At 37.5% G+C, this 24,763-nt stretch overlaps 2 protein-coding genes across 14 annotated transcripts in view; one reads left to right on the forward strand and one right to left on the reverse strand.

The window, feature by feature from the left end:
* The window catches only part of ARNTL (aryl hydrocarbon receptor nuclear translocator like), a 49,600-nt gene extending 27,043 nt beyond the window's left edge, over positions 1 to 22,557 (forward strand). For 6 of the 9 annotated variants that reach the window (XM_040559364.1, XM_040559367.1, XM_040559365.1 and 3 more), the window contains exons 4-19: positions 1,617 to 1,637; positions 2,649 to 2,687; positions 3,006 to 3,047; positions 4,019 to 4,176; positions 6,885 to 6,964; positions 7,955 to 8,047; positions 8,938 to 9,055; positions 11,770 to 11,919; positions 13,178 to 13,424; positions 15,537 to 15,643; positions 15,974 to 16,124; positions 16,731 to 16,819; positions 18,639 to 18,747; positions 19,562 to 19,655; positions 21,242 to 21,344; positions 21,871 to 22,557. In XM_040559364.1, the coding sequence (XP_040415298.1) occupies positions 1,617 to 1,637; positions 2,649 to 2,687; positions 3,006 to 3,047; positions 4,019 to 4,176; positions 6,885 to 6,964; positions 7,955 to 8,047; positions 8,938 to 9,055; positions 11,770 to 11,919; positions 13,178 to 13,424; positions 15,537 to 15,643; positions 15,974 to 16,124; positions 16,731 to 16,819; positions 18,639 to 18,747; positions 19,562 to 19,655; positions 21,242 to 21,344; positions 21,871 to 22,031 (1,762 nt within the window). In that variant the 3' untranslated portion in view covers positions 22,032 to 22,557. The remainder of the gene's footprint in view (positions 1 to 1,616; positions 1,638 to 2,648; positions 2,688 to 3,005; positions 3,048 to 4,018; positions 4,177 to 6,884; positions 6,965 to 7,954; positions 8,048 to 8,937; positions 9,056 to 11,769; positions 11,920 to 13,177; positions 13,425 to 15,536; positions 15,644 to 15,973; positions 16,125 to 16,730; positions 16,820 to 18,638; positions 18,748 to 19,561; positions 19,656 to 21,241; positions 21,345 to 21,870) is intronic. The other 3 variants (XM_040559370.1, XM_040559369.1, XM_040559371.1) reach the window with 1 other exon arrangement.
* Positions 22,558 to 22,901: 344 nt separating this feature from the next.
* BTBD10 (BTB domain containing 10) overlaps positions 22,902 to 24,763 on the reverse strand; it is a 30,068-nt gene continuing 28,206 nt past the window's right edge. For all 5 annotated transcript variants that reach the window (XM_040559376.1, XM_040559373.1, XM_040559374.1 and 2 more), the window contains one exon: positions 22,902 to 24,014. In XM_040559376.1, the coding sequence (XP_040415310.1) occupies positions 23,704 to 24,014 (311 nt within the window). In that variant the 3' untranslated portion in view covers positions 22,902 to 23,703. The remainder of the gene's footprint in view (positions 24,015 to 24,763) is intronic.

Consider the following 24,763-nt stretch of genomic DNA (forward strand, 5'->3'; position numbering starts at 1 on the left):
CCTTGAGTCCTAAGTAAAATCAGTTTACAACAGCTGTCATCGTACTGCAGTTCATGTTGTGTTACAAAGGAAATGGTAGTTAGTAAATATTCCTATTTTTAAGTAGAACCTAAGGTAGAATTCCCTCTTTCTATGTGTATGAATCTATAAATATTGTTCAGAAATCACTGTTCAGCTTTTGCTGCCTGTTAATGATTTATGTTTATTTTTATATAAATGGTGTGTGTCCAGTTTTATGCTTCGCTTACCAGAGAACGATGGGCGTAAGGAAGAACCAGACTGTTCTAGTGTGGTTCTTCATTCACCTCTCAAGTACAAAAAAGCTTGTTGGTCAGCTGTTCTTTCAGCTTTCTAGCAACTTCTTTTCAGTTCTTTCTGCTGCTACTCCTCCAGGGAAATTCCTGCCCAACCTATTGCTGTCATTTCAGCAAAGGTTAGCTGTTTTCCACTACAGAGTGTTCTAGTCACTTGCTGGAATCCAAGACTTCATGCACAGGTCTATAAACAATTTCTTTTCTTGGCAGTAGTGTTAAATTTTGAAATAATATTTTATAAGAAATTAAATTATCCTGACGCTTTTGTAAATTACCCTCTACCTGGTGGAAATACCTCTTTTACATTTTATTTTCTGTGTTTCTCCAAGACTAAAAAGGATTTCGTCACAAGCATCCTGTAGCTAAAAGTGGCATCATGAGTGGATAACTGATGCCTTGTTTCTAAGTCCTGTTCTAGACCCACATGCTATTTCTTTGTGAGCATCAGAAGTGCTCAGAGCCATTGACGAAGTCAGCAACTCAAATGTTGAGAGATGAATAAAACCTTAAGCATTATTCCAACTTTTTTAAAAACTAATCACAAAGATGACTAATTAAGAGGTGCAGTGAATAATACATGAAAAAATACCATGTTCATTTTTAAGAATGCTGATGTCCAATATTGAATGGGAATAAGTACTGTATCAATGGCTAATATGAGAAGATATTTCATAAGGCTTTTATAAAATGTAGCCTCTCAATGTGTTAAAGCTCAGTGGTATTTCAGAAGACTCTGCAGTCTTAAAGTGATGCCAGCAGTTAACTTGCATGTAGAAATTCCTCGTTTTCCTTTTGATACAATAAAGTTTGTATAAAGTTCAGAATTCGGACTTCAGTACTGACTAAAACAAAATGTTCATCTGTTTTGTTGGGCAGAATTAAAACCTGAGAAACTTGGGAAACATATTGGTATTTTTTTTATTCCTGACCTTGGAGTCCTCTGAAACTCCGTTTATCTAACTGCAAGGACAACATGCATAAAGCACAGATCTTTTGTTTCTGGTTATGAAACAGTATCTCAATTATTTGCATAATAGACATAATTTAAGTTAGTTGTTTTACTAATTTTTCACATTAAGCACAATGGACTATGTTAGCTTTTCTTAAAAAGCAGAATTATTCTCTGAGAAAATAGATTAATTTGAACGAACTTGTCTCCTTAAAATACAGTCACTACTACTGTCTTTGTTTTCATTGTGCTTTTTCATTTCAAATAGAATATAAATTAGCTTGAGCGTTTCAATAGAAAATGAAAGACATTATTTCCTATATATGGTGTATTTAATTTCTCTTTCTTTTCAGACTTGATGGCTTTCCTTTTGAGTAAGTATAAATATTTCAATAATTGGTTTCACTTGAAAAAGATGCTTGATGCTTCTCCTCGCCTTCCCTCCCCTTTACCGAAGATTTTCAGGTAAAAATTAAACCAGACTAAGGCAGGCTTAAGAGTGCCCATTTAAGCACAGTTGTACGGATTTATCTGTATCAAAACATTCTCTTCCTAATTCTTTTGTCTAACAGTCCTGTAGACTTAAGCATTCTCCATTTTATTTCCAGATACTGCTGTGAAGACTTACACTTTCCTCTCCTACTTATTTCTGTACATAGTTACAATACTAAAATGTAACAAGGAGGATCCTTTTTCTTTTCCTTAGATTTTTTTTTCTGATGTTGAGACAAAAGTCAGTCACATACACTGCAAGTTGTACTCATTTAAAATACATCTGCTTAGTTTTATACAGTCTCCCATCCACTCTGTGCATTTGGCCATTTCCAATGTTACAGTGCATTATGTTGGTCTAGATTATTACCATATCCTATCTCAAAATCAACTACTGTAAGGCACACTGAGGTGTAGAATGCGCAGTCACAAACTAATTCAGGGCAATTTGTGAATTCTATGGTAGGTGCTTTGATAACTGCCAATGTTTGAACTTTTAACTGTACTAAATGCAAGTTAGCCCTACTTCTGATGAAGGCATAAAAAATATCTGCTTTGATACGTCCTTTGGGTTTTTTTTCCCTCTAGTTAACTGAAAAATATTTTTGTAGCAGATGATGACTTGAACTGCAGCATATTTTACTGTCAAACATATCAAACCGTGCCGTTTTGTTTGCTTCAAAGGAAATGCAACTGATTTTAAGAAAATGTTTTAATATCACGGAAAATGCAGAACTTCTTTAGTTCTTCCAGTTTCTTACTTTTAAATTCTTCTTCTTGTTTTCAAGATTTAAAGGTGACAGGAACACTTTATTCTAATTTTATGGTAGTTTGATAACAGCCTTATTAATCCTGCTTAATTTGTGATATATTGCTTTATTCTGTTTCTGCAGGGAAGGTATGGATACAGATAAAGATGACCCACATGGCAGGTACTATTAGATATAGTCACTAAAATGTTAGTTCCACAGTACTGACGTATGATCTCTTTTCAGTGTCAGTTTGGTCAAGTGTTTCAAACTGTTTCTATTTTGGGACAAAGGTGTAAGATTCTTGAACAAATTGAAATGGACAAAAAAAATCCAATCCAGTGCTTTGAGCCTTACTACAGTATAATAGATAATGGTATTTTCTGATAAAAGATTAAATATTTAAATTTTAAAAATTATTTTAATGAAGATCAGTAGATACATAAGATGCATTAAAAATTGTTTTCAGTACTGTAATTCTATGATATCATTTCTTAACAGATTGGAGTATACAGACCAACAAGGCAGAATAAAAAATGCAAGGTAATACTCTCAACAAGTATGCTGAAAAGAATTGATATCTTGCCTTTTGCCATATATGAAATACGTGGCTGTGCTTTACCTTGAAAGTTGTTTTTTCTAGCTTTGACCTTTTCTTGTTTCTCTTTATCTTTACCTTACCAATTTTTTCATGTATAAACTGCATGTTATAGTTTTGTGAAAATGCTGATTTGGTAGGTAACTTCTGTTTTAGTCACTTCTTGTTAATGTTAACATGGAAATTGAAGCCTGCACATGTTTCTTATAATCTTACATTTCTAATCTTGTTTCTTTCAAACTCAATAGTGGGTTGTAAAAGTGTTAATAGTGACTGTAATATGTGAAAACACAAAAACAAAAATGAAATCATTTAGTGTTTATCATCAGTTTTCCTGGGTAGGAAGAGTTTAGTTCAGAGGTGTCTCAAATACTTGGAAATGGAAAACTATAGGATGATTAGAAGCTTTATATTGCCACAGCAAAAGGTAGTTTAAAATACTAGTACATTCATACAGTATGCTGATTACACATACTTAATTGAATGGTATATACACGTTGGTATATACACTTTATATATTTCTTTATCTGTAACCTCTATGATTTCCTGATATGTTTCAGTGCTAGGAACAGCAACAACAAAAGTGTTGTTCAGCAGGAGAAATCTCCAGACAATTTTGTGCTGTTTCATGGATTGCTCAGAACTGAGGATTCAGTGTACTATATGGCCAACAATATCTATAGTTGGTAAACTAGAGCCAAGTGCTGCAGCCTTGCCTATTGCTTGTAAATGTCACCGTCCCAAGTAATGATCATATAATGTCTGAAAAAGTCTGTATGTACTTTTTTTTTTTAGGGTGATTAAATTATCAGGGGGAGATTATTTTGGGTTGTTGTTACACAGGATTTGGGGATTATTATTTTTTTTTAATATGGTTTAATGTTTTTCTGTTTTCCTCACCACCTCACTTGTTTAGGGAGGCTCATAGTCAAATTGAAAAAAGACGTAGAGATAAAATGAACAGTTTTATAGATGAACTGGCATCTTTGGTACCAACGTGCAACGCGATGTCTCGAAAGCTAGATAAGCTCACTGTATTGAGAATGGCTGTCCAGCATATGAAAACATTACGTGGTAAGTTGATTGAGGGCAATGTGTGTGGGGGGGGTGAGAAGGACTGGAGGAGAACATAATGGGGTTTCTCCAAAGTCATGCTTTTACTACCCTTTCCTTGCCCCTTTGTCAAAGAGAAGTAAGTTAACACCTCTTGGGAGGACTTCTCCCCTTTACTTAGCATGTGATGTTGCACATTCACTTATAGCTTACTGTAATCTGCCGTAGGTCCATAGGTTGCATTTTTTTTTTCATGAGCTATGAGCACCAAAGCAGTTTAAAACACTAGTCTTGTCTGGTGCAGTTATATTTGGGGAACTGAAAGGACTAGTGCCTGTCAAATTCACCAGAGCTACTTTGAAAATTGCCATGCTCTCAAGTATGAGGAGAGCAATGTGCAGTCTTCTAGCAAAGCAGACTTTAAATTCTGGAGTTTTATTTAAAAAAAAAAAAAAAAAGACATTTGAAAGATCTCCTTAGTCTTCTGCTGTAGCTGTTGTTTAGCTTTTTTCCTGCGTGAATGAAACTGATGTAAGAATGCTGTTCTTTCCCTGGAGCTACATATTCTGCTGGAGCCCTGAGCTTGCATCACCTCTGCGCTGTGCTGGTTCGAGATGAAATTCTCTTTAGAACTCTTCACCTAACGCTCTCATTTGATAGTGCTGCAGGCCCTTCATCAGATGCAGCCATGAACATTTTTGCCTTTTCTCTTACCTATTTTTGTAGAGCTGCTTACAAAATGAAAATATAATAAGGATACCTTTCATTTTTATGTTCAGTTTCCCCTTCCTTAGAAACTCCTTTGACTTTACAGTTAGCTGTCATCTTTAGTACTTTCTTTTCCTATGGAAGCTGTAAGAATACAAAAACATCACATCCTAGAACAAAGAAAGGAGTTTGTGGGGGCTACCAGAGTTTGAGAAGGAAGTCATGAGAAAGCAAATGCTGCCAATTGTACTTTCTATCTGGAGCTGTGGCTGGTTTGTTTTAACATCAAGATACCATGTAAGGGATGCGGCCTCCCTTTCCCCTCTCCCTTGCAGCTGAGCAACTGCAGGATGGCTTGGTTCATGATCTGATACCCTGATCCAGCAGGGAAATTTGTAGGTGAGAAAAGAATAATTTTCCATTAGCTAACCCCATGGACTATTATGAAGAAAGGTTGAGGGAACTGGGCTTGTTTAGCTTGGAGAAGAGAAGGCTCTGGGGAGACCTCATTGTGGCCTTCCAGTACTTGAAGGGAGCGTCTAAACAGGAGGGGGAACGGCTGTTTACATTTGTTGGTAGTGATAGGACAAGGGGGGATGGTTTTAAACTAAGGCAGGGGAGATTTAGGTTAGAAATTAGGAGAAAGATTTTTCACTCAGAGGGTGGTGAGGCACTGGAACAGGTTGCCCAGAGAGGTTGTGGATGCCCCATCCCTGGAGGCATTCAAGGCCAGGCTGGATGCGGCTCTGGGCAGCCTGCTCTAGTGGTTGGCAACCCTGCCCAGAGCAGGGGGGTTGAAACTAGATGATCTTTAAGGTCCTTTTCAACCCAGGCCATTCTATGATTCTATGACTATCACTGGTATATGGGGCATGGGAGCAAAGGGCTTAAGTTGTAGTCCACCGCTGAATCTTTTGTAGCACTGATCTGTGCTCTTAGGCAGGCCATGTGCAGGACTTGTTTGGATAGAGAGGTTAAATTTTAGGTGTGCATAATATTCCTATGGGATTTACGATGTTTGTATTCATAGCTTTAGCTTTCTGTGAAAGAATGAAGAATCCTTTGAGAACACAGTTTTAGTCTTTTTACTGAGCTTCTGTTACATGTACCTGAAGGGGAATATGTGGGATTCGAAGAGTTGGGGTTGTTGCAAAGTTCTGTGCATCCTAAAACTCCAAGTAAGAATCAGTTGTTGGATACAATCTGTGATGATAGGGAAAGCTTAAGCCTTCAAGAAGTACGCCCTTGAGAAAGAATAGTGATGCTGGTAATTTACAGAAATGGTCACTATTCTAGTTTCTAGGACACAAGACATCTTCCACTCATATTTATCCTAGCAGTTTTTTAAGGTGCAGATTCTTCTGCCACTGTCATTCAGTTATGTTGGTGCTTTATAGCAGTTCAGTGGTTACTAATTTGACTCTCTTGCCTTTACGAAGGGAATAAGATAAAAAGAATCACTGTTTAGTAAGTAGATGCCTCATTGGTTGCTCATTTTTGGCTTTTTCTTGCATTGTTAGGTAAGGTCAGTGGAATGTTTTTTGTATTTGGCATGGCATGGCACAGCATGAGAGTACTGATTTGCAAGATCCTACCTGACAATCTGTTTACATCACCTTGTCATGTTTTACTAGGATCTAGGGAGAAGAAACAGTTTGAAGATTTTTATTTTCTCTCTTACTTTTAGTTCCTAATTCTGAGAATAGGCCATAAATCAAGCACAGCATTTGAGTAAAAAAAAAAAAAGTCAAAAAAAACTTCCATCTCAGAAGGCATTTAGTTTGTGTTGCTACATAATGCAATATTGTGTTTTTAGCTAAAATGCTTTATTCTTTTCCGAGTTAGTACCAACAGAATTCATCACAATAGTAAAATGAAACCAAAAAGCAACTTTCATTTTAAAGAACAAGTGAAATGAATAACAGTCTAAAAAAGAGCCAAATTAAAATTATTCATTTAAGTGTGTATTTTTTTCTTTGTGTCACAAATTAAGTTTGTGATATGGGGATTGTTTTCTTTAGGTGCTACGAACCCATATACAGAAGCCAACTATAAGCCTGCTTTTCTGTCAGATGACGAATTAAAACATCTTATTCTCAGGGTATGTTTCAGCTTTTAATTATATTAATGTCTGTGAATGTAATTCTCCCAAAGCAAAACACCAGTATTTTTCTGCCTTGTATCTCAGCTTAAGAATGTTTTGATTATAGAAATTAATGTATCAGTCTGTAAGACTATTGCATAAAGTCTCTGGGTTTTAAAGATAACCAACATCTCTAAAATTAAGCGGAAGGATTTTGAGGGGAGATCTGAGGAAACTGCTATTTTGATGGTAACCATCTGAATCTTCAGTTATTTCATGAAATGAACCAAAACAATTTTCTTACAGACTTTCTGCAATGGACCACCTTGATGCGATTATTACCATACAATGATACAACAAGCACCTTGTTTAGAGGTCACTGATGTAATGTGACTTAGTGTGTTTGGCTGCTTCCTGTGTATGTTTATAGCGTGGAGAGTGTATATGGCTTGTGTCAATAATTAAGCACTTCTAGTAGCTTGTGTAATTTGTGAAGAACTGCAGTGGCCAATTGCAGCATATTCAGAACTGAATTTCTGCAGCATTGTGACTTTAGAGCTATAAAGTTAGGGACTAATCCTGCATGCTTTTATGTGGTTGAAAAATAGTACTTTCAAAACAGGAACAACTTGCCTACAGACAGATAGATAAATACACAGGTTACATTTGGTTTCTGAAATAGGAACTATGGAATAAGTGCAGTTAAAATAATAATTTAAAAACAGGCATTATTAAACGTCGTTGTAATATTACTGGACAAAATATGGATGCTTTCTTCCTACATAAGTGATTGTAAATTCTGCCCAGAATGATGCCAGAAATGTTCGCAGATGCATAAAAAAACTTTATTGTACTTTCATATCGTGTCTGTTGACTCAGTTATCTCTAAATGTTAAAAGAGTTCTCCTAGTGTAGAAATCCTGCTGTATACAAAGTGTTTTTAAAGGTTATGATGATGCAATGAAGATGTATAACGTAGAAATTTACTTTTTTTCATTTCATAATTAGGCAGCAGATGGATTTCTTTTTGTTGTGGGCTGTGACAGAGGGAAGATATTGTTCGTTTCAGAATCTGTCTTCAAGATTCTCAACTACAGTCAGGTATTCTTTTCCATTTTAAGTAATGTTAGGCCTTAAAAGATTTGAAAGCTATTTTATTATTATACATTTATATGGGAGGGGTATTTGTGTGAATAGTCTGCTTTGAAAGCTGAGATTTGCTGCAAAGAAAGCTTTTCTCTGTCATGCTGCTAAAGAAGACTGCTGCTGGCTTCCATTCAAAGGAAGGAGGTAAAAAGGTACTAACTTTATTTCACTGTTTGTGACACATTCTGATTAGGGTTTTAACATCAGACTTGTAAAGTGTTAACTAATTTGACTTGTAAATAACTATAGAAAAATCATTTTGAGGTTTCTCCAGTAGCTTTATATGATTTTTTCAACTTAGTTATCTTTCTCTTTCTGCTAGCAAAATTACTTAAGGAAACTGGGAATCAGTTATACCAAAGCCAGGTTTTTGAATATATCCTTAAAATGAAGTGTAACTTGCAATGTATATTGACAGAAATAATGAAGATCATTATTTATACATCTGCCCTCCTTTCCAACTTTAAACATTGTATTAGCTTCAAAAGTTTTCATCAGCCAGCCTTTAGCTAGATATGTACCAAATACCTACTAATCAGGTAAATATTGAAAAAGAACGTTTGCTGCTATGATTTCTACTTAAAACATGTAGCATACAAAATGAAACTGAAGAGAAACAAGAATATCTATTGGTTGATTGAGCGTACTGATTCTGTAAACCTCTTACTGAAAATACATAACTGTAACCTCAAATCCTGATATCTTTCAGTTAATCTTGGATCTGAGATTTTTGATGTTCATTGGTTAGACTTATATGTAGAAGGATTCTTTGTAATTGATACTAAAATTGGGAATATACACTGTACAATTATTTTAATTTTTGATCAAATATTCAATCCCTGCAGAATGATTTGATTGGTCAAAGTTTATTTGATTACCTTCATCCTAAAGACATTGCCAAAGTGAAGGAGCAGCTCTCCTCTTCTGACACTGCACCACGAGAAAGGCTTATAGATGCAAAAAGTGAGTATTCTTTTTGAAAAATACTTTTGAATATTTGGCTAACATGGAAAGTGTGTTGGGGGGTGCTATTTGGTTTGTGTGTCATGCCAAGGAAGAGACAGAAGAAAAAGTATGAAACAGATACCTGAATGTAGAAGCTTGTAGTTTTGCATGCCCTGCAGTATAGATACGTTAGTTTAACTGGCTTCACATGAGGTATTGTTTTGTTTCCAGGCATCAAAGGTTTAATTTTTCCCACTGACACATGAAGTGTTTGTTCTAATCCTTCAGTCAGTGGTCAGGATACACACAGTATTATTTTGGTTATACATAACTGTCAGTCATGACAGAGGACTTTGTTTTCTTTTGTTTTGCCACTTCCAGCAATGACCTAACCTTTTTCTTACAAGGTTTTTAATCCAGTCTTTAGAATCATTTCCTACTGTGCATCTTAGTTCTAGACCATTATGGTGTTTTGAAGTAGTTCTGTATCTGTGCTGTTTTGAGATGAGTGGGAGTTTAATTCACTCTCATAACAGGAGTCTGTGTTGCTTAAGTAGAAGGTGGTATCTTACAACTGCAAATTTCCAGGTTAAGTCTCATGCTTGTCAAGATCAGAAATTGGTAGGACTCTGTTGCAAAGAAGCCACCAGAACAACTTCGGAAACTGGAGCCAAGAAAGGTCATTCCAGGGCAGTGAGCCTAGAGGCTTCATCTGGCTCAGCTGAAGTTTTTCTAGTTTATGGTTTTGTCTAGTCATGAAACATGCTCATCCAGTTCTATCCCCTTTTCTGCATGCCTCTGACAAAGTTAGGGCAAAAATAAATACCACAAATTACAGTCTTCTCATCTGCTCTGATAGACCAACTGATAAGTTTTCAGGAACAAATATTCTTAAGAGTACTAGTATTTTTTTATTTTTTAAGTTGGCATAAGTGACTTGGGCACAACTTGTACTTTATCCACTGAATGGCAATTTAGAGTGTGAAGGGTATGGTGAAGGGCAGTCTGCAGCACCTCCTTGAGGTGACCTCCTGCAAATAACAGAGGCACTCAACATTAAAACATTGGCTTCACCGTTTTCCTCCTTACGTTAAAAGTTTACAGGGTCCTAGAAGGTTTTGTACATTTATAGCTGCTCATTTATATATATCCCCATGCAGAAGTGGTTGAAGTAGTTAGCAAGCTGTGAAAAAAGTTGCTGTGTGATTTAAATCCTCCACCAGATTCTGGAGAACTCTCCCCTGGAGCTCTAGCTGCATCAGTGGCCTTGGTGATATTCCATACTTCTGATGCATGCCAAGCATCTTCCTACCACTCTGGTTGTACCAGCACTCTGTTGATGGCTTCCAGATTTGACATGCATTTTTGTACCATGTTTCTACAGTTCTTTTCCACAGAAAAGAATGTGAGAATCTCCTGCAAATATACGATAAAGGTCAGGGCTTATCGTTAGGGCATATTCATATGAACTTCTTTCTTTGAGGACAGAAAGATTTTTTATACATAATTGGAGGTCTTGGGGATTTGCAGTCCCTGTGTGTGTCACTGCTACCTTTTCCCCCTTCCATCATAGAAGGGTTTGGGTTGGAAGGAACCTTAAAGGCCATCCAGTCTCAACCCCCTGCCATGGGCAGGGACACCTCCCACCAGACCAGGTTATTCAAAGCCCCATCCAACCTGGCCTTGAATGCTTCCAGGGATGGGGCATCTACAGCTCCTTTGGGCAGCCTGTTCCAGTGCCTCACCGCCCTCTGAGTGAAGAATTTCTTCTTAACATCTAATCTAAATCTCCCTTCTTTTACTTTAAAACCATTCCCCCTTGTCCTATCACTACATGACTTTGTAAAAAGTCTCTCTCCAGCTTTCTTGTAGGCCCTCTTTGAGTACTGGTAGGCCTCTATAAAGTGTCCCCAGAGCCTTTTCTTCTTCAGGCTAAACAATTCCATGTCTCTCGGACTGTTTTCATAGGGGAGGTGCTCCAGCCCTCTGATGATCCTTGTGGCCCTCCTCTGGATCCACTCCAACAGCTCCATGTCCTTCTTGTGTCAGAGCCTCCAGAGCTGAACACAGCACTCCAAGTGGGGTCTCCCAAGAGCAGAGCAGAGGGGGAGAATCACCTCCATAGACCTGCTGGCTATGCTTCATTGTCAGAACAATGTAAAAATATGATGTCTAGAGACACTGCAGTTGAGAGGGTCCTGGAATGTCTCTTGGTCTGTTCTGCTCTGTACATGCATATAGGCTCTTTGGGTGTGTTTTGTGATTTTAAAAAAAAAGTCTTCCGGTCTGAAGGGTCACAGGTTTATCTAGCTACTATATGTATGAAGTACTGCTCTAGTTATGGGTAAATAATCTCTCTAATTTTAATCTGTTCATTAATGTTCAAAGAAATCATGTTTATTGCAAAACTCGTGTGGACTTTTACAATCTATTTCTAATCTTCACATTTAGAAGCCTGTGTTCTCAAGCTTGCGTCAATGCTCTCATGGTAGAAAATGTAATCAGAAATTCTATGTGGTCAGTTGAGCCAGTTAGTATCCTGTGCATGTTCATATAAATGAAAATCTCCAAAATAGCACTTCAGCTTCTGAATGAGGGTATAATGGTTGGGACTTTGCGCAAGTCCTTGCAAAGTTAAAACATCATGCAGTTTAGCTGTATGATGTAATCATTTGTTCAGTTAACTTTTTACCCACCAAAGAAGGCTTCCTCACTTCCTCTGTTTGCTACAGCTGGACTCCCAGTTAAAACCGATATAACACCTGGGCCATCAAGACTATGTTCTGGAGCAAGACGGTCCTTCTTTTGTAGGATGAAGTGCAATAGACCTTCAGTGAAAGTAGAAGACAAGGATTTTCCTTCAACCTGTTCAAAGAAGAAAGGTAACAATTATGAATTTTATTATCAAGTATAGTGGCAGTCAGGCTTTTTTGTATATAACTGCTCACTTGCGGTGGTTAAGGTTTTTATATTTATTGAGCAGCGTCAATGTTTCTTCATAAGATGTTATGTGAACTAAGTATTGGTCTGTTACTTTTCTCTCTTCATACTGTTTCCATTTTTTCCTGTTTAACACATTGGATTAGCATATAGAGCCAAATTCTTCCCTCTGCTCTCTTGAAATTGTTGCTGGCAGTTTGTGCTGATGGTTGTGGTGTGGTTATTGCATCTTCAGAAGCCAATCATACCACATTCACGATTAACCTTCTAGCCCATGTCTCCAGTAAAGAGAAGCTGTTACCCATACTGTTTTTCTGCTCCATATTTGACAAGTAATATCTGGATGGATATCCAACTTATAAAATGAGTTTATTATGAGTTCATTTCTGGGTTTAGTGCATTCTGAGTACCAGAAACATAGTATTTCTACACCATAAGTATTCGGTCATAATGTTACCTAAGGTTTGGATGTTTTTTCCTCTGCAGTGTATTCTTCCAGATATATTGGAGTATATATTTTGTCCATGTTTGAAAGTTTCTTCTTGTGAGTACTTCGGAGAATGCATTTTGTATTAGTTAAACTTGTATCATACTTCACTGCTCATCCCTGAGTAAATCACTTTATGCAGTTAGGCACAAGGATTTCTTCTGTGAAAGTCTCCTTTCTTGCAGTTATAAGGCCTGCTCAGTGCTGAGGAATATCAGTTCTTTCAGATACTGGCTGTATTACTTGTCATTGTGAATCTTAGTCTTCACCTCCATGCACAACTTATCCTCTGTACACCCAAACAGTGCATTTTCTGCCAGCCAGTTTTTTTTGTAGGAGATTCATGTTAAGTTGACAAAGGTGTCGTATTTATTAATATAATCATTTCTTCAGACAATCCTTTATTAACATTATATTAGCATCCTTTGCTGAAATAAGATATGATGCAATTTCTACTTAAAGATGATCAAAAGAGAGATGTTGGTCTGAATGATGTGATGTTTCAGTATAAACAATGATTTTGAAGAGATAACTTGTACATGGATTTATCTCAAATGAGCTGCGTTGAAACAGGAGTGCTGAAAAAGCCCTTAGTGAGCAGTATCACAAATATCCTGGGCAAGAGAGGAAGTGTATTTTAGCAGAACTGAGAGATGAGTTCTCCAAAAACAGTATCTATGGCCTAACTGTTCTGTTTTTTTTTCTTCTTACAGTGGACCGCAAAAGCTTTTGCACTATACATAGTACAGGTTATTTAAAAAGCTGGCCACCAACAAAAATGGGACTAGATGAAGATAATGAACCAGATAATGAGGGTTGTAATTTAAGCTGTCTTGTTGCAATTGGACGGCTGCATCCTCATGTAGTACCACAGCCGGTCAACGGTGAGATCAGGGTGAAACCTACAGAATATGTTTCTCGACATGCGATAGATGGAAAGTTTGTTTTTGTAGATCAGAGGTAAGAATACTTGGAATAACTTCCACAAAACATCATTCTAATACTGATTTGCTGATAGTGTGATATTTAGAGAAGTGTAAGTATTATTGAAAAAAAAGTTCTTTTCAGCTTTTTACTAAATCCCAACTGCAAATTATTTTGGCTTTTGAGACCCAGCTCAAAGCTACTACTGTGTATTTATTAGGTTCTACTGATTAAATAACAAAAGCTCCAAAACTATGGTTTACTAGGCAGAATAATCCAAGCATCGTTTCTGCCTGTTCATTAGGGATATGTGTATATATGTAATCTTCAGAAGAATATGCTGTCCTATTTTTTAACTGGACTTTGTAATTACAGCATTTTGTTGTTTGCAATCTTTTGCAAATGCTACATGGGTAAGTTATTGCACAGGCTGCATTAGGCTTTGATAGTATATACATTTATCTACTTGGACATACTCCGCTGAATTAATACTTCTGTATATGATCTTATGTATTTTTAAGAAAGAAAGCTTCCCATAAGCTTTACTTTTGGAAAAGGTTTGAGAACTCAGACCAGTGTGGTATCTTCTTTTAAACATCAATTTTATTATCTATTTATTTATTAAGGCTAATTTTTATCTTTGAAAAAGAAATTGCTTGAATTTTCTTACCTAGTAAAGAGACGTGACCTGAACCTTCCTTCAAAATAACTGGCATTCCCAAGGGAAAAGGGGTGGTTGAAGGATGGTAATGGGGAGGGGTCGGGTTGTTTGGGGGGAGCGTTTTTGTTTCACTTCCTTGCCAAGATGGGTTGAGACTGCCCAGCTGAGACTGTTTCACTGAGTCTGTGGCTTAGGCCCAATTACTTACAATGTAAAAAAGCCCAGGCTCCAAACTCTGCCAGAATCTGCCTGCTGGAATTTGTTTCTGGGGTGTGTCTGGTGTCTGCTGATTTTTAGTGGACTTTGAGAGGAAATAGAGCTGATTGTCTTGAGAAAAAGTACAGTAAGTAGAATCTTTGTTAATGGTGTCTGGCTGGTTGGGGTGGCTGTTTTTTTTTCTCTTTTTTGTTTTTAATTTGGTAGCAAGCTTTTTGAAATACCAGCTCTTCTGCAGCAGTACTTATAGCTGGTGGTCACTGGGGGAGCTTTGGAAGTACTCATAGCCATTCTGTTGCTCAGAAAGTGTGTCAAGCTGTCATGCCAAGGTATGGTAGTTTATGAACTCTGTTTTTGAAAGATCAAACATACTCTCCTGATGGATATTGAAGTCTTTCCAAAATAATGACTCAGAAAATGTTGACAACTTGGATTCAGACATGTCTACTCTACTTAATTGTTTTCCATCTGAATGCTAAATCTGAATCCTTTTTGTTGCAGTCTAAACCCATTATAACTAGGTGAACAGATTATATCTGTTCTTTTTTTTGTTCTAATGTTCCTTTGAGAGGGGAGGCACAAGTGTAATGAAATGTCTTTCTTGTGAGGGTAGGAAGGGAGTTTAAGTTCAGTCTTTCCTCAGGTGGTAGTTTCTGGACATTCTTGTTGCTGGCCTCTGGAGCGCCTGTTTCAACTGCATCTTTCTCGAAGTCAGGTTCTGAAATTACTAGGGCTCAGTAGTTTCTTGAGATGTTCTCCATCCATGCCAACAGCTCCTGGAATGCTACCAGAAAGTCAGATCAAGAGTCCATGACTTTCCTGTACTGCAGGTGTGTTTAGCTGTACAATTTTCTGATGAGGAAGAAAATAAGTTGGCTTTCTGTCTGCTTTTGATGAAAGAAAAAATAGTTGTATTTGCTTCATGCTCCTGTTTGATTTAAACCAGATGCATAGTAGGTCTATTACTGCTTCTTTAGGAAAATTCTATTTGTTAACCTTTTCATATGGGCCTGGTTGATGGTTTGTTGTTTGCTTTTATGTTGTTTGTTTTTTGTCCAACTCTTAAGGGTTGTAACTAGGGGAGAAAATGCTTCTGAAACACCTAAAATAACTTACAGCATTACTGTACCTTTCCCATCTTCAGAATGTGTTTCAGTAAGTTATCATTAATACTTCAACTTGAAAATTATATACATATATATTTTTTCCTCTTTTTTTTCTTTCCTTACCTTCCTTCCCTCCCCCACCTCCTTTCCCTTCTTGTTCCCAAGGGCAACAGCCATTCTGGCTTACTTACCCCAGGAACTTCTAGGTACTTCGTGTTATGAATATTTTCATCAAGACGATATAGGACATCTTGCAGAATGTCATAGACAAGGTACGATTATGAATAATTCAGTAAAGAAATTTTGTAAAAATAATGTGAATAGTTTTGATTTAAGAGAATTATGCAAACTGTAAAAGATTTGGGTATCTTTGTAAATGCTTTAGTTGAGAACATTGTTCTGTATGTGCCAAATGTCTTAGACTTCCACGGATTTATTTGTGAATATTTGAGGCTCACATTGGGCAAGGGGGTTGACTACAGAAATAACATTTTTCTCCAGGGATGAGAGGGAGGAATTAACTGAATTGAGTTTTCTGTGACATTGCTCATATAATCATGCTGCCTCTTCCACACAGTTACTCACTTTCTGTCTGGTTTTAGTTTTGCAGACAAGAGAAAAAATTACAACTAACTGCTATAAGTTTAAAGTAAAAGATGGGTCTTTTATTACATTGAGGAGTCGCTGGTTCAGTTTCATGAACCCTTGGACCAAAGAAGTAGAATACATCGTCTCAACAAATACAGTTGTTTCGTAAGTATTTATCACTAAATAGATTTATGTAACTACTGATTGTTTTGCACTGTTTTCAGGGGAGATTTCACATATATATACGTGCACATGTTCTGTATGACAATAGGTGTCTTCTCTAAGTAACACCCAGAGCTGCATATGTGAGGGGAGGGAAATTAGTTTAATAATTGCAAGATAGGCTAAATAGTGCTTATTAAAGCTGGAAGAAGTAAAAGTATTTTCTTTCACTAGGAAAACCAGGGGTGCCCATCTTTGTAGGGACTTAAGGGAGATGCATTTCTTTGCTTCGGTAGGAATTCCCCTCCACTTTTTTTCCCCCCTTGAGGGTTTTGTACAGCTGCAGCGCCTTCACAATGGAATTAACTTTCAGAGAAATTTGTCTTTAGATGCTGTTTGGGTTCTGCATTGCATACTTTTGAGTTGTAACATAGTGTTTTATTTCTGTTGTTTATCTAGCCTTGGTGCCAGTCACAGTGCTTCTTTCACAGAGGTGACAGTGACTCACAAGCTACTTAAACCCTGAAGCATTCCATTTTGACACACTGGCAGAGTGACTGGTCCACAGGGCTTTTTAGCACTGATTCTTCTAATTCTTGAAATCCACAGCACCAGCGTACTTGATAGTGGAGATGCAGCCTTTCCACAGCTTGCAGCTTCTCCACATAGCATGGACAGTGTGCTTCAGGCTGGAGAAGGTAATTGCCAATCATTTCCTTGCAGTCCAGTAGTCATGCCTAGTTAGCAGCACAGACTTGTTGAAGTCTTGCACTTAGAATTTTACTAATAGCTTAAAGAATAATATGGCTTAGGGAAAAGAAGTGCTAATGCAGTTCTTGTCCTGTTGAACTTAAATACCAACTTTGTCTATAGCTGATCAAAGAGAAGTGGATGAGCCAGATACAAGAAACAAGTCTAGGGCTGAAGGAGCGATTTAAAGGACAAATGTTTGCCTTCCAGTTCTGTGGTCAGTGCCCACGACCACTCTGTGGCTGTGGATCATGAACATAGTTTAGCTGTTCAGCTTATAACCTCCCACCTCCCCTTTGTTTGACTTTTTGTCAAGACATGAAGACTGACATCTAGTAATTGTCATGGGATTGCTACCATTGCTGAAGATCACTAAAATATCTTTTATAACAGGTGGTGTGTGACATAATGTGGAACGGAGCTTGATTTAATAACCAAGTGTTACTGGAGCAGGATTGAATTGAGGAAGAGTAGGAGGATGCAATTACAGCCCATGAATGAAGGACTGGGGAGGAAAGATGATGATAGTACTTACACTTTCCAGAGCTGGGAGCCATTGCTTTTAGAGACCTTGCTTACTAGATACTACTTTTATCAGCTATGCACTTACAGCCATAGAACAAGGATATTGTGCTTGTCTGGAATTACTTCATAAGTTGTATACAAATGCTTAGCAAAACAGTGCAAAACTTCAGCAGACTTGGGTTTTTCATTTATCTCCCTTCTGAAAAATGAGGTTTAGTAAGTGAACTATGGAGGAGGAAGGATAGCAAAGCACAGAGCAGTTAGCAGTGTGGTAGGAAGAGAGGCTGCTATGTTGGTATGAGGGCTAGTAATCAAATTGGGAGTTATGGCAGTAATATAGTGTCCAGGCCTTTTGAGGATGGAAAAAATATTAAATAAACTGTTCTAAACTTAATTCTTGCCACAATATTGCCTTTGAGATGAAACCAGACATACAGTATTGTTATACTGACAGTTCTTGTCCCCAGAAAAATAAAGTTGAGTAAAGCTTAATTTCAAGTGGTTCTGGTTCTGCTAAGGATTTGATGAGCTTTTAGGTGAACCTTCTGGCCTCCTGATGGGTCAGAGCTTTAAAAAGACACTGAAGGTTGCTATTGTTAAGTATAAATTTCTAAAAGGTAACAATTATCTGTTATGCATAAACAATACTACATGGCTTTCTTCCCCTTTCAGAATGGCATCTTTTCTTTACTATGCCTTGGAATAGATCAGGCTCCTCCCTGTCCACCTCTTCAGTGTTGTGCAAGTGTAAAGAAACGATGAACTTCTAACTGTTCAGACCTCACTTTTTTTCCCCCTTCTTAGATACTTGCAGTTACCTACAGAGGCTTGACTTATGTTCGTCAGGTGACTCAGATTTATTCCGTATTGTCTGTGGTGTTAAGTTCTTCACACAAAGCAAAAAATAAACACGGCTGGAGATGAGCCTATTCAGCTACAGAATAAAGCAGCTATGATGAGCTATTCTTTACTATGTCTGGACAAGAGGTACTACCAGGTGCTTGAAACAGCCAGATTCGGATCAGTCAGAATAGGTGTACCTAGATGTCTAAGAGAGACAGCATAGCTCAATCAAAGTCAGAGCTTTCCATATATTTAAGGATACTCAACAGTTGTTGGAATTAAAAGTAAATAAAGCTTAGGTAGTTCTGACAAGCTGTGGGACCTTTGCATGCCTAATAACATGCTATTTGGAATATGGGTGCAAGCTATTATCTCACTTTAGAAACCTACTTGTTTCAGGTGGCCCAAAAAGGACCCATCCTACTGTCCCTGGCATTCCAGGTGGAACAAGAGCTGGGGCAGGAAAAATAGGGAGGATGATTGCTGAAGAGATCATGGAGATTCACAGGTGAGAGAAAATGGTATGAAGTAAGATAATCAGCATTGTTCTTTAAAAGGAAGTAAGGAGGTTTTTCTTCAAACTAAATACATAATGACACAATTGCATTGTATAAGTAGACATCTACAGCTACCTATTCAGAATATCTGAGGCAGTTTTCATTTTATTTCAAAACACCAGGTTAGTTCTAGTCCTTCTTTGGCAGCTGTCAACTATTTTCAAAGCTGCATTCTGTTCAGCTTTCCCAGGGGAACTCCACCAAGGATAAAATTCCCATGTCCAGTTGCTTTTCTTTGTAACTATCCCACCTCCATTTAGTCTGGGAATTTCTCGGTTCTATAATGAATACGTTATTAATAAAATACACATATTAACTATTTCACATGTCTAGCATACTTCTGTAGCAGTAGCCCATTTAACGAGTCTAGGGGAGTGGAACAGCTCACATTCTTAGCTGATAGAAACTGAAGTGTAATACGCAAAAAATGAGGTTTTCCCCAGTATCCAAGACCTTTTCCTTGTTCCATCTCTGTGAAGGCTGTACAGGAACAAGTAAGGGAGAAGGAGGGTAGCATGAGAAAGAGCTTAAGTTTGTAGACTGAGCAAGCCGGGACACTTATCCACAGACTTTATCTAGCTGCAAATAAAAATTTACTGCTGCTGATTTGAATAATGTTGAAAATTGAAGAAACTGTAAAAATAAAGTGCATGCTCTTAAACACTGTATGCCTGATATTAAGATCGGCATTTGAAACTCCGAGTCTCTGGCACCTAAGTCTCAAAGCCCTTGGTAGATTCATTCCCTGTGTTACCCATACAATAGGATAAGAGGATCATCACCGTCTAGCTGTGGTTCAAGTCCACTGAACATTACCAGCACGCCACCACCTGATACATCCTCCCCGGGAAGCAAGAAGGTAAGAACAATCTTTACAGTCTTGTAGCAGTAGTGACATGCAAATTGAGGTCGTGATATAGAATCATGGTGTTGAACTTTTAACTGCTTGGCTGAAAAAGATTGACAACAGGTCAAAGTATTCTTGGGGAGGGCGGGGTGAACATCCTTTTACAGTAGTCTGTAAAGCGCAGAGACCAGTAGTTCTTAAGCACTGACAGCTTTGGAAATCCACCTCCTCCTTACATATTTTTTTTTTGGAAACAGCTCTCTTCATGTCTCTTGATCCTCCACTCTTTCACACCACATACTGGTGAACACTGGAATTGCTATCATTTGAGCACTTAATGATGCTATACTATACTGCTGTAGTGCAAAATATGACAATTAGATACCTCACTGTGCACAGACATTTTATTTTTAAATCAATTCTATGTATTATGCCTTCTTCTAAGATTGCTTAAGTAGCATTCACATACCATTACTAACACTTAACCTCCAAAGCACTTGTACTGGCTGCATTTAAGTCATCTAGTAAATTGCTACTTATACATGTCATATTCAAGGCAGGAAGAGCACTTATCCAAATCTTTATTCTGTGCATTCACACACTGCCTCAGATTTAACTTTTTTCCCAGAAATTGCAATGACTATACATAAGAATTGCTTGACTGGAGCATATAATTGACACTAAATATTTCCATTTCTGGCCTTGTTCTTGAAAATAGAACTTGAAGTTGGAACAAATTGAGTTGTAATTCTAGGAACAGTCATTCATGCTCCTTCTGCCCAAGAATAAGTCACCACCTACATATATAACAGGCTACTATAACATAATGGAATAAAGGAAAATACACATAGATAGGTGGATATTTCTAATAGTACACTCCCTCAATATTTCTCCTTAGAATACTAAGTTTCCTATGAAGAACACAAGTTCCAGCTGATGCTGCCCTCAAAAGGGAGCTCAGAAATACTCCCTGTCTAGTGTATGCGTATCTGAGCAGTTCAAAACTATGGTTCAGGTTCAGCTATTCCTTTGCTATTTGTTTAAAAATCCCAGAGAAGGCACTTCTGCTTCTGCCTGGTGTGAGCTTTGATGTACACGGTAGTGCTGTGCTGCTCTGTACCAAAAAAATTAAGACTTAAAAGCCAGGAACAATACTCGGCTCATGCAGTCTCCCTCTACCTAGGAGGATTGTACTCCTAAAACTGAGGATCTTAATTGGCAATACTTTACATGCACTGTATTTGTAAATTCAAAAACATTCTGTAGTTAGCTGTGATTACTCTTACTTGTAGATGGAATATTTACAATGATGATGCCCAGAAATCCTTTCAGGACTTTTTCTAGCAGTTTTTAAGTTATTTTCAGAAGTTTAGCATGTAGTGCTGACTTACCCCACCAGAAAGGAATGGATCTGCTATCTGATAAGTTTGTGCATAATACAGAGGAAGGTAGTTTCTAGTTTACAATTAGTCTGATTAGCCTTTAGGTGTGTTTTTTTTTAGGAAGTCCATCCTTCCTATATTAAAAATCCTAATATAAAACAGTTGAGACTTAATGCAACATTTCATGCTGTTTTATGGTTTGTCTTCTCTTCCAAGATCCTGAATGGTGGCACTCCAGACATTTCTTCAGCCGGGTTACTATCTGGGCAAATCCAAGACAGCTCTGGTTACCCATATTCTGACAACGCCTCTATTCTTGGTAAGTGAAGTCATACAAATGTACCTCAATAGCAGCTAAACACACAGACAAGATGATGGCTATTAGAAATGGCCTGTTTTTACCAGCTGCAGTACCACCTACCCTACCACTTCATTCACCTTAAGGGGGTAGCCACAAGGAGTATCCTGGCACTCTGCTTTGCTAGCTTACTTTGTATTACCATTTTTGAAGTGCCATTTGGATACCCTTCTTCTCTTGCTGAACTGGTATGAATTAGCTGAATGCCTGACCTGATTTTTGTGAATACTTTTACATAACTGGAGATGAGAAGGAAGGCTCACGGTCCTGGTCTGGTCATATCTAAGAAGTGACCTAACCTTTGTGCTCTGACATGCAGGTGTCACTTGTATCCCTGAAACTCTGGTAAGCTAGATCTCAAACATGTTAATACTCCCCAGATAGTTGAGCCTGTTCAGGTATTGTACTTCAAGTCATATAGCAAGTGACCATAGCAAGTGCACACAATAAAACAACTTTTGACAACTTACTGCATTTATGTTTACAGGGGAGAACTCTCATATAGGCATTGACATGCTTGACAATGATCAAGGCTCAAGCAGCCCTAGCAATGATGAAGCAGCAATGGCAGTAATCATGAGCCTTCTTGAAGCAGATGCAGGTCTTGGTGGCCCTGTGGATTTCAGTGATTTGCCGTGGCCCTTGTAAATGGTGCACCTCGCTTCAACATCCAAATATCAAAGTGCATTTATTGGTGGAGTTCTACAGTCTGTGAAGCTTGTTGGACTGAGAAGCTTTTATGTATGAATTTCATAAAAGCCATATCAGAATGCAATTCATTCTACCACATGTAACTTCAGACAAAGTGGAGTAACCCGCTACAGTGTTCTGTGATTTGGTTAGCTGTGTATAGCTTGCAATACCTGTATATTTTGGATTTTGTTCGATTTTTTTTAAATCACTGTGCAACTCACTGGCAGTGGTAGCTTTTATATGCAAATGACCATTTCAGATGTATGGTGTGTTTTTACACTGCAAAACAGTCCCCATGTGGATATTTCTTATACTAATTGTACCATAAAGCTGTTTATTCCTTCTTGTAAGAGTCTTTTACTATAAATATTGTTGAGGTGTAATGTACTAGACAGTTAAATATTTTTAAAATAAATGTTTCCCTTGTTCTAAGATGGAGCATTTACTTTGATAAATAAATTTGATAAAACCCTGCTGAAGATGCATGCTAGCAGCAGTTGCCTATTTATCAATTCTTTAGCTTTGGAGGAAAAGGTAAGAAAAACAATGCCTTACATGCACTTACAGCATTCTGTCACTATGATAAATTTTATAGAGAAGCTATTACTCATCAATTACTATTTCAACTAAGAGAAACTTAAAAGAATAAGGTGAGTTAAGACAGTCTGACAGTGCAACAGATTTCTCTCTAATTTTAGGTAATACCTGTTTTTCACTGAGGTGGTTAATATTAAGTGATCTCCAACCACCCTGAGGAAAAGAAAAGCAACTTTCAAAACTCATCTGTATACTTAATCTCATTCACAGATAATTCAAACTCATTAAAATAATGGAAATTTTATTTGCATGAAAAACTTGTTTACAATCATCAATAAATGAAGAATGAACCATTTGCATTTTCCTATTTCATGACACTTACGAAAAATTTAGTAAATAAATATGTGAACATATATTAAGGTAAGGCAAAATTTAAGATAAAGCCCCTATCCATTGTTCACAACTCTTGAACATGGCTCACGCTGCAAACAAGTGAAAAAATTCACTGAAGAACTTTAACAAGATGTTACATGGGTAATTGAATCGTGTCCTCAATCCAAAAACCCACTGGTAAGTAGTTTTGTGCTCAACCATATACAATAACTTTAAAAGGGTCAATCTATTCAGAGCAAAACTATTTACAATTAATACTTTTGATAGAAGCACTTTGTTAGTATTGTGCAATATGTTTATAAAAAATGGCTTGAAATTCCATTTATCAACCATTTGTAAAGTGCTACTATCAATTCCAATTCTGCATACTAACCCCTGCGTAACAATACTGAAGTACATCAGCCACCAGCATCCCATTGTTTTTGATGGGCTTAAGAGTGAGGACAGTCCAGCGTACAAATAACCAATGTCACAAACCTACTGGTAAACAAATACATGTATGTAACTGTAACCCCAGGATGTTTTAATCTGTACTCTTTCAAAAACAATCAGATACTCCCCTTGGACTTTTAAAAGGTCCATACTGCAATATCCTAAACACTGTTACACAATGGAGAAAACTGGAATTGCAGTGTAATATGAATTGAGTACAGAGTCACTTTAAAGTAGCATGCTTTTGTTTTCATAACAGTCTAGATCAGAGGAGGGGGTTTTGTCCCTCAGTATCCATCTCACTGTTATTAGGTGGAGGATGAATAGGCAGAATATCCAACTCATCTACTTGAGGGGTAGGATGCATTACCACAAGCTGGTCCTGGGGTATATCTGCTGCTGCTGCTGCTAAATTTGTGATAGATTTGCTTTTCACACACTGAAAGTCAACATGCCGACTCTTTCCTTCCTCCTTCTCCCATGACATCCGAATAAATGGCCTTTGGACATAGTTGTAAATCACCTCTGGCCTTCCGCCTGGTCGCTTTTTCACTTTCTCTTTGTATGTAGGGTAACCTAAGATACAGAGTACAGCATAAGTTAACATTTCCTGTACTGTCTAGTTCAGGGTTTTCTTTCACACACACAAAAAGCAACATGTGGAAACAATGAAAATGAGTAGTAGTTACTATCAGCATCCTGAATGGAAACATTCAATTGTGTTTTTCTTACTGTTACCTAAGCAGGGACAACAGAGACAGAGGCTAAAATACCACAGAAATTGTAACAAAAGAGACTAACGCTATTGATAACGTGGATGTTGTCACAAGACAACTCTCCAAATTTTACAGACAAAGCCAGTTGCTTTTTCCTTGGACCAAAAGTGTCAGGCTATTTTTAATACACTAACCTGGAAAGCAAGAAACAGGACTTCAAAAGTAGAGAGCAGTGTTGCTCTGATCTGTGGTCTAAGTTCCCAAGCAGAATCTTAGCACTTTCATCTCACATTCTGCCCAGCTCCCCCAGTTCAGAAAATACAGAGTTTTAAACCAATTATCAATTCTGGTTATGCTATGTTCAAGTCATCTCTCCCCTCTGCCCTAAGCAATGATTTTCATTACTAGGAAGTTGCATATTACTGTGGGGTACTAGCATTACAATTTAGTTCAATAGTTGCTCTTTGTCTAAAACAAGAAATGCCAGCAGAAATAATCTGGTGTTAGCCAGTGTTACAGACAAAAACAATTCTTGTTTAGTTTAATGGCATGTCAGTCTGAAGGCTTGCACTTCATTCAGTTGAACTTATTTCTGAAGACTGCAAGCTG

The sequence above is a fragment of the Cygnus olor genome, chromosome 5 (genome assembly GCF_009769625.2).
Source record: "Cygnus olor isolate bCygOlo1 chromosome 5, bCygOlo1.pri.v2, whole genome shotgun sequence".
NCBI classification, from domain to species: Eukaryota; Metazoa; Chordata; class Aves; order Anseriformes; family Anatidae; genus Cygnus; species Cygnus olor.